This window comes from Diabrotica virgifera, chromosome 7, assembly GCF_917563875.1.
Source record: "Diabrotica virgifera virgifera chromosome 7, PGI_DIABVI_V3a".
NCBI lineage: Eukaryota > Metazoa > Arthropoda > Insecta > Coleoptera > Chrysomelidae > Diabrotica > Diabrotica virgifera.
The window spans coordinates 181,193,323-181,205,982 of NC_065449.1; the positions used below are offsets into that span (position 1 = coordinate 181,193,323).

The 12,660-nt window shown below is 33.5% G+C and overlaps 1 protein-coding gene across 2 annotated transcripts in view; it reads right to left on the reverse strand.

The window, feature by feature from the left end:
* The window catches only part of LOC114326172 (cell cycle control protein 50A), a 91,851-nt gene extending 80,988 nt beyond the window's left edge, over positions 1-10,863 (reverse strand). Inside the window, exon 1 of one of the 2 annotated variants that reach the window (XM_028274431.2) lies at positions 10,744-10,863. In XM_028274431.2, coding sequence (XP_028130232.2) covers positions 10,744-10,840 — 97 coding nt within the window. In that variant the 5' untranslated portion in view covers positions 10,841-10,863. The remainder of the gene's footprint in view (positions 1-10,743) is intronic. The other variant, XM_050655628.1, reaches the window with a different exon arrangement.
* Positions 10,864-12,660: the final 1,797 nt, after the last annotated feature.

The following is a 12,660-nucleotide window of genomic DNA, read 5'->3' on the forward strand; positions in this document are numbered from 1 at the left end:
TAATTGTTATCGCTTAATAGTTACAACGCTAAAAAGTAATTAAATTGTAATAGATTTTTTAAAGTTTTTGCTAATCATTTTGACGTTCTATTGATGAAATATTAATTTATTACTTCGGATACTTTCACAATTATCGTGTAGATGGCGCTAAGATTAATAGATTAATTTATAATTACATATTACGGAACATTAAAAAAACGTTAATTCAGTATTTAAAACGTAAGTATATTTAAGGTAAAAATATATACAACAGCTTTGACCAACTAATATTTTTATAATTAATGTTTTTAATTTTAATTTTAAATTAATCACTTTGACATTTATGTCAAATTTCCGGTAAACGTTTACAGACTTGTCACTACTGGCGCTCGCGAACTTATAAATATCCCCTCTACGTACGAGCTCACAGCGTATAGGGCTTTTCATTCACAGTCATTTGTTTCGAGCTTCTGTCATATGTCACATAATATTAATATATCTACGACATACGTTATTGGTATCTACAATAATACAAACCAAAGACGTATGACATAGATATATTAATATTATGTGACACATGACAGAAGCTCGAAACAAATGACAATCGATGAAAAGCCATATAGGTACCCTTGAATACAAAATAAGTGATTGATCCGATCGTTCATGGGTATTCTTTAATTATTCCGACTATAAGTTACCTATATCAATATATCTAATTGGTTAAAGTAAAAGAATTTTTGTATTAATAAACGTGATTGTAAAACTTAGATAAACTTTTTTATTTAAAATCCAACCTCTATAATGCAAAATAATGATGACTGTTCTTGCCGAAAAGTTCTCTATAATTAATGTATGTAATGTTATACAATAAATTAAAATACCTAAATAAGAGGGCGGCAAAATTGTCTTCCGCCCCGGGCGGCCGACACTCACGCTACGCCACTGGGTACATGTACCACAGATTGAGAACCCCTGATCTAGATGATATCCCAACTTGTAGGTACCTTTTACTTTGTACTCCAACTAAATATTTGTTATTATTTTAACAATCCAGAACTAATCAAGTTAGAGATTTGATCTCTAAAAACGAAACGAACGAATCTCTAAAAACGATTTGTCTATGACATCGAAAGACAACAGCTAGTATGGTATGGACACGTACGGCGAATGGAGGAAAGGAGAATTCTAAATGGACTCGACAGATAAACGAAAATGAGGAAGACCAGCAAGCACATGGATAAATGACATCTCCAAGGCGATGTCGGAAGGAAATTTAAGGATGAAGACTTACACAATAGAAAGGAGTGGCGATTATGAATGAAAAGGAATAGAACGTTATAAAACCGGTTTAATATAAAACGAGATGTGCTGAATTTTGCTGAGATTGTCAAATTTGGTAATCCCAAAAGATGCAAAAAGTTTGCTGCTTCTGCCTTCGGGCTTCCCCGAAGTTTGCTGCTTCTAAAGCCCCCTTATATTGAAGGGGGGGCATCGATTTACCAAGAATACGATGTACACCTTATAAAAAAATGTTTCAAATAAATGTAACAAATAATTTTGAACAAAAATGCTGTTTAGCACTTTTTGTGTATAATTAACCGTTCTTTTAGAAACAATGCTTAAAGCGACCGGCGATTATGACTGACAGTGAAATTTTTTTTTAATAAAATGTGCATCAACTGGACCCGTGACTGTTAAAATTCGATATCTTTTGATCATAGTGTCATATCAACAAAAATCAAAAATATGTTTTAAAGGTGAAGAGTTCAGCTTTTGTATGTAGTTTTTGCATTTTTCCGTAAATGAAGTCAGTCTTTATAAAGGTGTTAAATAAATAAACGTTGGGTGATTTTTTTATGATTTTTTTTATGATTCTCATGAGATTAATAATGTTTGAAAAACCCAGAAATTAATTTGGTTGTGTAAAATAGTTCGAAAAGCATGTATCCCTTTTCCGCTGTCCATGAGTTCCTCTTATCGATATCGCGGTTGAGGAATGCGAGATCGGTCTGGCGGGTACCACTTGAACCCGAGATTCTTCCCCCATGACATATAAGGAACACAGACGCATTCAGACCAGAAGTGTGCACACATCGTGGTTCCTTCCCTCGTGCCTCGAATTCGACAAGTTATCGATAAGTGGTTTTACCTTTTATATGTTATTACCTATATATTTCCTTTATTTTCGTTTTGAATTATTTACCAACCAATTTGAATTTGTGTATATTATATTGCGCTTGTGGGGAACTACCATTTTCTCTCAACAATAGGCTATCGAAGTTACAGTTGATTAGTACGTATTGTAATTATGGTGTATTCCACGAATATACGACTGTTTTGGATTATCGCGACAACGAATATTTTAGTGTGCAACATAAAAAGTACGAAAGTATTTTGCTCTAATAATTACTCCAATAGACAACAATATAATTTGCAATTTAGTTTGGTTCTTCATATTTTGCACAATAAAATATTCGTTGTCGCGATAATCCAAGTAGGTCGTATATTCGTGGAATGGGGTATAGTGTTTGTTGGTTTTTTTTTGATTTTATTAATTGTCTCGTTCAATACCTGCTAATAATAAATACACAAATAATCTATCACTTCCATTGACCAATCACGGTGAAATTTCTATTTTTAGAGCCTAACCTTCAAAAACATATACCTAACATGAAACTTTGATTTTGAGTTTTAGGAATAACTATGATAGGTCTGGATCCCGCGTATGAAAAAAAAGTTGATTATTAGCAAGCTGAAAATTTGTTAATAGCTTAAGGGTGTCTAGTCGGATAAACTTTGATATATGGGAACACTGGAACAGGGGCAGTTTTGATTGGAGAACAGGTTAAAAATTTGGAACGGTCAGACCACGAAAACGGCACATGTATTTTGTCCGACATAACAGACTTAAACTCTCCGAACAGAGATTAAACTCTCATGCAAAAATCAGACTGCTATTTATCACCAAATAGGCGTTTTAATGAGTGGAACATGTAGAATATGTCAAATGACAGGAATTATGACAGGTGAAAAATAGCAGCCTTATTTTTGCATGAGAGTTTAATCTCTGTTCGGAGAGTTTAAGTCTGTTCTGTCGGACAAAATAAATGTGCCGTTTTCGTGGTCTGACCGTTCCAAATTTTTAACCTGTTCCACAATTTAAACTGCCCCTGTTCCAGTGTTCCCATATATCAAAGTTTATCCGACTAGACACTCTTAAGCTATTAACAAATTTTCAGCTTGCTATTAATCAACTTTTTTTTTCATACGCGGGATCCAGACCTATGAAACATTTCATCAACATTGATGGTTGGTTGATGACAATCATCACTTTTGTCTTTGTCGTGTTTCGCGTCAGTCCGTATTCCTTACACGTTTCGGTAATCCTAGTAATCACATGTTGAAATTATTCGCCACTATCTACCATTAATACTGTGTGCAATTGCAGGGACTTTCAAGCAATATCTTATTTGACCCCCATTGTCATTAAAAAAGTGACCCTGGCTTAGGAATGAAGGTAAAATAATCGAAAATACTGGAAAAAGTGTCCCCTTCTAATCAGAAATTGCCCTATCGCTGTGTTTTTCAAAAAAATTGTTGTACCTATAGTTCCTGATAACGCCTCCGTTTCGTTTTCGTCCAGCCCCCTGTATATGCCTAAAATTTATTCGTTAAACGATATTATTATATTAAATATTCTAAAAACCAAAAGTATTGATAAACTGTTAATGTATCTGAAATGGGACAACTTTACTTCGGATAAATGGGATATTATTATCACCGATATTATAATAAGCAGGCTTCACTACAACTATTTTGTTGTTAAGGAGATGTGTGCAAAATTTTTCACTAGTGCTATTCAAATGCATTCGTTTTTTCGCATCCTGAGAAAACTAATAAGTATTTTAAAAAAATTTAAACGCAGAATGAAAGACTACATTATTACCGAGGGCCGAAAGTCCCTGAGAAATAATGTTTATTTTAATAAGTTACAGGGGTGAAAAATAAGTGAAAATTCAAAAGAAAATTTTTGTTTATTCTAAGGGACTTTTGGCCCTCGGTAATAATGTAATCTTTCATTATGCGTTTAAATTTTTTAAAAATATATACTAGTTTAAAATAACACCATGTCCGTGGTGATATTTTCCAAATCGAACATTCGCTATCTTTGTCATGCAATGCACTCAGTCGAACATAACGTGCTGACAAGACAGTGACAATTTTCAATATTTGACACGGCTTCAGGAATATTTTGTGTTGTTTATTAAATAATATTGGTGGTGCATTTGATAAGTAATTGATTTAAGACGTGAAGTTGATAAAATAGTATATTATGCAACGAGCATTTAATGATGGTCATTATGATGCGAGTATGATGGATACGAAACCAGCCGCGTAGAGGCTAGTTATGGTGAACACATTTATGGTGATATCATGAGGATGGCTTTAGAAGGATGGGCCGGTGGAGTATCAGTGGCTGGTATTAAAATCTCCAATTTAGGATTTGCTGATGACACTACACCTATAGCAGCAAATGAGCAAGAACTGGTTGATCTCCTGCGAAGAGTTGTACCAAAGCAGTAAAGTTGGTCTGAAAATCAATAAAGCTAAGACAAAAATAATGGTGGTCAACAGATTCCACACTATTCAACTGACTAACATGTTACAGGAATACCAGATAGTAAACAGCTTTGTCTATCTCGGATCTAGTATAACTAACGATGGTAACTGTGAAGCAGAAGTTCGGTTACGTATTGGCATGGCAAAAAATGCGATGAGTCGCCTAACTAAAGTTTGAAAAGACAGATCTATCTCTCAAGATATCAAGATAAGACTGGTGAATGCCCTTGTATTCTCAATATTTCTATACGGGGCAGAGACTTGGACTCCTCGCGCACGCGAGAGCCAAAAAATCGATGCCTTTGAGATGTGGTGATGGTGAAGAATGCTGCACATACCTTGGACAGCTCATAGGACAAACGTTTATTTTAAACCAACTCGAGATTAAAAAAAGGCTGTCTACAATATGTCTGAAAGAAAAATCTTGCGACACATATATAAGAGCACAAAAGAAAATGGAATTTGGCGAAGAAGGTACAACTTTGAACTATACGAAATATACCAGGATCCGGATATCATAACATTCATTAAAATAGGACGGCTGCGTTGGATGGGACATGTAGAAAGAATGGAAGAAGGCGAAATACCAAACAAAATATTCAAACAGATGCCAGTAGGAAAAAGAACAAGAGGAAGACCGAAGCTGAGATATTTAGAACAAATAGAAAATGATATAAAAACCTTAAAAATAAAAAACTGGAGAAAAAAAGCACGAAACAGATCAGAGTGGAGAAAAATCCTGGAACAGGCCAAGACCCAGAAAGGGCTGTCGAGCCAATGATGATGATGATGATGACAATATGTCTGCAACGAATTTTGCAATTCTTCGGTCACTTGATTCGCAGAGGTGACGGTAGTTTGGAAAGATTAATTGTTTCTGGAGAGGTTCCGGAGAGAAGATCAAGAGGACGAACACCATTTAAATGGTCCAACCAAATTAAGAATGTTCAGCTACAAACTCATTCTGCGAAGATCTTGACGGTTTAAAGCATCATGGGGCCCTAGGCGGCCATAAGAAGTAGGCCCCTTTATAGCTACCATTTACTTAAAACAAATTTACAGATATTTATGTTGTTTTAGGGAGTAGTTACTCCAGAAATAAATTACGACAATGTAAAGAAATCATTTTTCTTTTTTTTTTACATTTTGAAACAACTTCCCATTAATGGTCCATAGCTAATATGCCAAAGAAAAAAAGGGATATTGTGTCGATATGTGATTTGCCCTGGGTATGAGTGCCACCCCTTCGGGGGTGAACTGGATAAACTGATTAATTCTAAGTAACTTTTATTCTATCGAGTTTTTTCACTAAATCAATACTTTTTGAGTTATTTGCGAGTGAATATGTTCATTTTTCAACAAAGGGAGCGTTCAAGTATTACGTAACGCGATTTTTGAAGATTTTTGGCCCCCCTCCCCCCTACGTAACGCACTTGATGCGTTATGGGCGTTTAACTATTACGTAACGCAATTTTTGACCCCCCCCAACGTGCGTTACGTAATACTTGAACGGTCCCAAAAAAACACATTTTTAGACGGTTTTTCGCAAATACATAACTCCAAAATTAAGTATTTTTTTGAAAAAATATTCTTAGAAAATATATAGCGTATACAAAATTAAAACAGATGATGTATGTGTGAAGTATGTAGACCCAGTATAAGCAGAACTGGAGCTAATGAAAAGTAGATTCTTATTCGACAAATTCCAAATAAAATATTTCAACGTAAATAACCAAAAAAATGAAGCACTTTTCGGTGAAAAATCATCACAACTTTTTTAAAGTGTTAAAAAAGTTTTATTTTTGTTTTTTTTTAACAAGTTTCAAGTATCAAAATTAAGCAAGTAAAGCTTAAAATAATGTTGATTCCTTTTTTTGGCAAAAAAATCTTGAAAATTTATGAAAATCTTGAAAAAACTTATAAGTATATTATTTATATGATCTGTAAGTTTCACCGGTTCACAGTGCTTATATTTCAAAACATTGGGATTTAAAGTAAAACAAATTTTTGAAATTTTGAAAAAAATGTCCTTTTTTCAAATAACTTAAAAATTATTAGTGGTACCAAAAATCTTAAAGAGTAAAAAAATGTAGGTTTTGCTTTTCTGAATATTTCAGATTTCTGCTTTTTTGGAAGATAAAATTGGTTAAGATATGACTGTTCAAAATTTGCATACCCTGGTTAGAGAATTTTTCATTTATTAAAAATTAATAAATGAAAATAGTTTCTATCCTTGTGGGATCGGTACTCACCGGAGGGACCGCAGACGTTCGATACAATTAGCGTCTCTTTGCAAAACAATGACGACTTTGCTAAGTAACAAGACATTTACTCAACACACACACTACCCATTACACTAGGTACCTAATTGGAAAAATCCACTGTACCATGTCAATGGCCATTAGTTGTTGTCGATGCATTAAGCCAAATATAAAAAAAATGCATACACTCGTGATTAGTGACTTGTTCAAGCCCTTCCTACTACAGCCCTTTTATAAATAAGCACTTTATACCGATAAAACTCACAGAGCATATAAACAATACATAAGTAAAGTAGCTAGTCAAGCGGTAAGGATTAATTTCATTTGGGATGCTAATTAGGGGGTTATTTTCACGAGTTTTTTACCCAAACAATGGGATCAACTTTATTTTGAGCGTATCTTGCTTACTTTTTATGCTAGAAATTTTTTTAAAAAACAAGAATAATGCTTTTTTATACATTTAAACAAGTTATGATGAGTTTTCCATGAAAAGTGCTTCATTTTTTGATTATTTCACGTTGAAATATTCGATTTGGAATTTGACGAATAAGAACCTACTTTTCATTAGCTACAACTAGCGTTACCAGGTGTCCCGATTTGCGCGGGACGTCCCGATTTTCAGGAGTCTGGGGACGTGTACCGATTTGTACCTGATCGGGACACTAAATGTCCCGATTTTCACCCACGAAAACCAATTTCAGGAGGACTTACAGTAAATTTTATAACTAGATAAGTTATAAAAACAAGGCACTCCTAAGCGGCAAAATCTAATGAAAAATATAATTTTAATAAAAAATAAATAATTTACTTAATCGAAGATTTTTTTTTTGTAATTTCGTCTGATTATTATTATTATGTAGGATTAAATACAGGTTATAGAAACACCTTGTAGTCCAGTAAATGAACGGAAGTACGGCGACACCGTGTAATTTTCAGGATCAACTCCGAATTGCATGAAAATTTGGACGGCTTGTGCCGTTGGTTGCTTTTAGTTCTATAGAATTTTAACTTAGAATACTTTTCGAGTTATTTACGATTGAAAATGTGTATTTTTCGACAAAAAAATCACGCTTTCAGGCGATTTTCACAAATAACTCAAAAAGTTATTTGATCGAAAAAAATATTCTTAGCATAAATGTAGGTAGCATAATATAAAAAAATGAAAAAAAATTGTGAACTCGTAAAGTCTATAGACCCAGCCAGCAAAGTTGTAGCTCATAAAAAATACGTTCTTATTCGTCATATTCCAAATGAAATATTTCAACGTGAAATAATCAAGAAATGAAGAAACTTTTCGGAAAAAAACAATTAAAACTCTTTTAATAAAGCTTTATTTTTATATTTTAAAAAAGTTTCTAGCATCAAAACTAAGCTAGTTATGCTCAAAATCAAGTTGACTTATTTGTTTGGTAAAAAAATCGTGAAAATCTCCCTCGACTTAGCACCCCAAATGAAATTAATCTTTACGGCTTTACAAACAATTTACTTTACTTATGTATTTTTTACATGATTGAAAAGGCCTGAACGAGTCACTAATCACGAGTGTATGCAAAATATGAACAGCCATATTTTAACCAATTTTTGTCTTACAGAAAAACAAAATGAATCTATCATATTTATACTTTTTACTCCTTGAGATTTTGTAGTATCCCTAATACTTTTTGAGTTATTTTGAAAGAAGGGCACTTTCCAATTTTTAAGAAATTTCTTTTTTACTATAAAACCATTTTTTTTTGAAAACTAAGCACTCCCAACCGGTAAAACTTACAGATCGTATAAACAATACACTAATACACATATAAAGTAAATGGTAAAGCGGTAACGATTCATTTTATTGACGGTGTTAAATAGGGGGAGATTTTCACGATTCTTTTTATAAAAAAGGAGCCAACTTTATTTTGAGCGTAACTCGCTTAGTTTTAATGCTAAAGACTTTTATATAAAACAAAAATAAAGATATTTTTAAACACTTTAAAAAATTTTAATAGGTTTTGCCCGAAAATTGCTTAATTTTTTGGTTATTTCAAGTTGAAAAATTCGATATGGAATTTGACGAATAAGAACGTATTTTTGACGTGCTACAACTTTGCTTTTACTGGTTTTAGAGACTTTCTGAACATACATTTTTTTTGTTTTTTTAAAAGCTACATTTTTGCTAGGAATATTTTTTTCGATAAAATTACTCGAAAAGTATTGACTTAGTTTAAAAATTATATAGAAGAAAAGTTTCTGCTCTCTGAGAGTTAGTCTGTTGATCCATTTTGGGACTTACTTTAAACGCGCGATTTTTACCCCCGATAAGGGGTAACTGTAACTGTCACCCCCCAAGTAAAAGCAACCAACGGTACAAGTTCAACTTTGAAGTAGACAGTAAGTAGAACCTAAAACCAGATTTTTATGCAATTCGGAGTTGACTCTGAAAATGACACTCCAAAACGGTTATTTACTGGGCTATTGTTGTTTATTTGTCCCGATCTACAACCCTAAATCCCGATTTGTTTTTGCTTATGTACCGATAAAAAACAAATCTAACCTGGCAACACTAGCTACAACCCTGCTTCTACTGGGTCTACAGACTGCACGCATACACCATTTTTTGAATTTTTTAAAAGCTATATTTTTGCTAAGAATAGTTTTTCGATAAAATACTTACTTTTTGAGTTATTTGTGAAAAACCGTCTAAAAACGTGTTATTTTTTGTTGAAAAATGAAGATATTTACTTGCAAATAACTCAAAATGTATTGACTTGATGAACAAACTCTATTGAACAAAAGTTGCTTAGAATTAGTCAGTTTATCCACTTCCGGACGTATTTTGACGGTATATTTCTTTAAAATCCGGAGGTTTTGCAATATTTTACCGTGAGTGAATGGACTATAAGGCCCATCGGTGGGTAGAAATTAAAAAAAAAAAACGTACCATACCAAAACAATTACCAGCTTCTAAGCAAAATTTGCTTGCAAAATTGATTACCAAATTGAGGGAATGATTAGAACATGGAATATAAAAATGCCTTTGAAGATAACTGCTTAATTTGTCTTGAAGTCGGTTCTATTTTCCTGATATTTGACGAAAGACAAAGCAAAAAATTGAGTTTGATTGGAAATAATAAATTAACCACTCTCTTTTTTTGTTTCAGTTAGCCCTATTTGATTTTTTAACATTTTAATTTTTTTTTAATTACTGCTTAAATAATTCAATATTAATTATTGCATTTGTGGCCCTAGGCGGCCGCGTAGTCCGCCTAATGGTTAATCCGGCCTTAGAGCAGCTGAAGATAGAGACCAATGAAAAAAAAATGTTAGGAATATTGGAAGAAATCACGATCCTCAGTAATGGGGAAATGGCAAGAGAGAGAGAGAGAGAGAGAGAGAGAGAGAGAGAGAGAGAGAGAGAGAGAGAGAGAGAGAGAGAGAGAGAGAGAGGCATTAAAAAAGTGACCCTGGCTTAGGAATGAAAGTAAAATAATCGAAAACACCGGAAATACGTGTCGCCCTCTAATCAGAATCTGCCCTATCGCTGGATTTTTCAAAAAAATTGTTGTAGTTTCTCTGTGTCTCTGTTTCGTTTTCGTCCAGCCCCCTGTATAGACCAAAAATTTATTCGTTAAACGATATTATTTCATTAAATATTCTAATAACCAAAGGTATTGATAAACTGTTAATGTATCTAAAATGGGAGAACTTTACTTTGAATAAATGGGAAATCCTTATCACTTAATGGGATATTAAGTATAATAGGCAGGTTTCACTATAAAATTTTTGTTGTTAAAATCATTACACAATTAGAATTTACTACAATAATATAGTTCTCCAAAAGTCATCTAGATATTTAAATTATTCACTTATTTAAAATTTAGAAGATATATAATTAAATACTTACATGATACCTCATATTCATCTTTATCAAATCTCACTCTTTTCGACATTTTAGTAGAAAACTCAAGGATTAAAAAAATTTTTTTATCCACTATTAACATAAACAATCTTTATTGTTGTTGACTTGTGATATAAAACGTACCTAATTGTATATTATTAGAGCAGTTATGCTGAATAGATAAGTTTTTTTGATTCAAACCGCACGTTTTCCTGTGTTTATTATCTTAGTGTGGTTTTTGTCAATTAAGGATGTTTGAAACGAGATCTTTCACCTTTTTTTTAAGTAGGGTATTGTATAAGTAACTAAATTTATCAATGAGAAAAGATTAGCAATGCCCTAGAGTGGAAACAAGGGAAAACATTTTGGACCTTAGAAATGCGCAAAGAGAAAGTGAATTACCAGTAGGTAAAACATAGAACAAAATCTCTCTTCAATCCTGACCCCCCGGAGGAAGTATAGTGGTCGACGTGATGTCGTGTATTGTCCGTCTCCAAAGATCTCTGTCTCTGGTCATTTCTTGTAACTCATGCATAGGTCTTTTGCATATTCCTGTAATCTGATCGATCCATCTAGTTGGGGATCTTCCTCGAGATCTTCGGCCTTCCACCTTTCCTTATAGTCTTTTCCAGTCTTTCCATGTTTTCTGTATTTGCTCTTCAAAATAGTTTAATTGTTAAAGATGGACTTTACTGGAGAGTTGTTGGCTAACTTTTAGCTCCCTTAAAATTGAATTATTTGTCCTGCGGTCGGTCCAAGAAATTCGTAACATTCGTCTCCAACAGAATATTTCATTGGCATCTATCTTTCTTGTTTCCGATTGTCTCAGAGTCCAAGATTCACATCAACAGTCATACAGTTGATCAACCTCATTTTAACGCTCTTGAAATTTGACAGATTAAGCTCTTGTAAATGAGTTGCGGTTAGAGGATGCACAGCAATTCAAACATTTTATTCGAATGTCTGCTGTGCAGATTGGACTGCTTTTAGATTTAGTAAACACCAGATTTGCAAATTAAATTGTGTAACTTTCTTGTATTTCGTTTGCATCATAATTATTAAATTTTATTGGAATCTCATCATACATCTTCTTCTTCTTCTTCTTCTTCTTCTTCTTCTTTTGGCATCATAACCCTAGATGGGTCTTTGCCTGTCTGGTTATATCCTTCTATTCAAATCTCTCTTGTGTTCTTCCTCCATTGTCTTATATTCATTGTTTTCAGGTCGTCTTCCACGTCATCCAACCATCTCGTCTTGGGTCTTCCTTTTTTTCGCTTTCCTATTGGCTTCCACTGTAATATCTTCTTTGTCGTTTTAGTATCTTCTTGTCCCTGAACATGTCCCAGCCATGACAGTCTTTGACTTTTCACAAATCTTACAATATCATACCTTTCATTCAGTTCATCAACCTCGTCGTTTCTCCTGATTCTCCACGTGCCGTCTTTCTCTTGCACAGGAGCATATACTTTTCTCAGTATCTTTCTCTCGAATGTCCTCAGTTGGGATTCATCCCTTTTCGTCATTACCCAGGTTTCACAACCATAGGTTACTACGGTCTAATCAATGTTCTGTAGATAGTCATTTTGGTTCTTTTGTCTAATAATTTCGATGTCATCAACCTTTTAGTAGCATAGTATGTACGATTTCCACTGGAAATACGTGCATTAATTTCGGATTGATTTCTGTGCCCAGATATGTGAAGGCATCCACACGTTCAATAGTATAGTTGTCTATTGCTATATTATTTTCATTCTCAGGTGTTCTTTTGATGGTCATGATTATTTTAAGCCCTCTTTTTTGTGCTTCAGGATCAATTTTCTCGAACGTTTCGATTAGTCTATTTTGCTGCTACTAATAACGGCAACATCGTCTCTGCATATGTAGTAATTTGTACTGTGTTGGTACTTACATGGCCGGTTACAT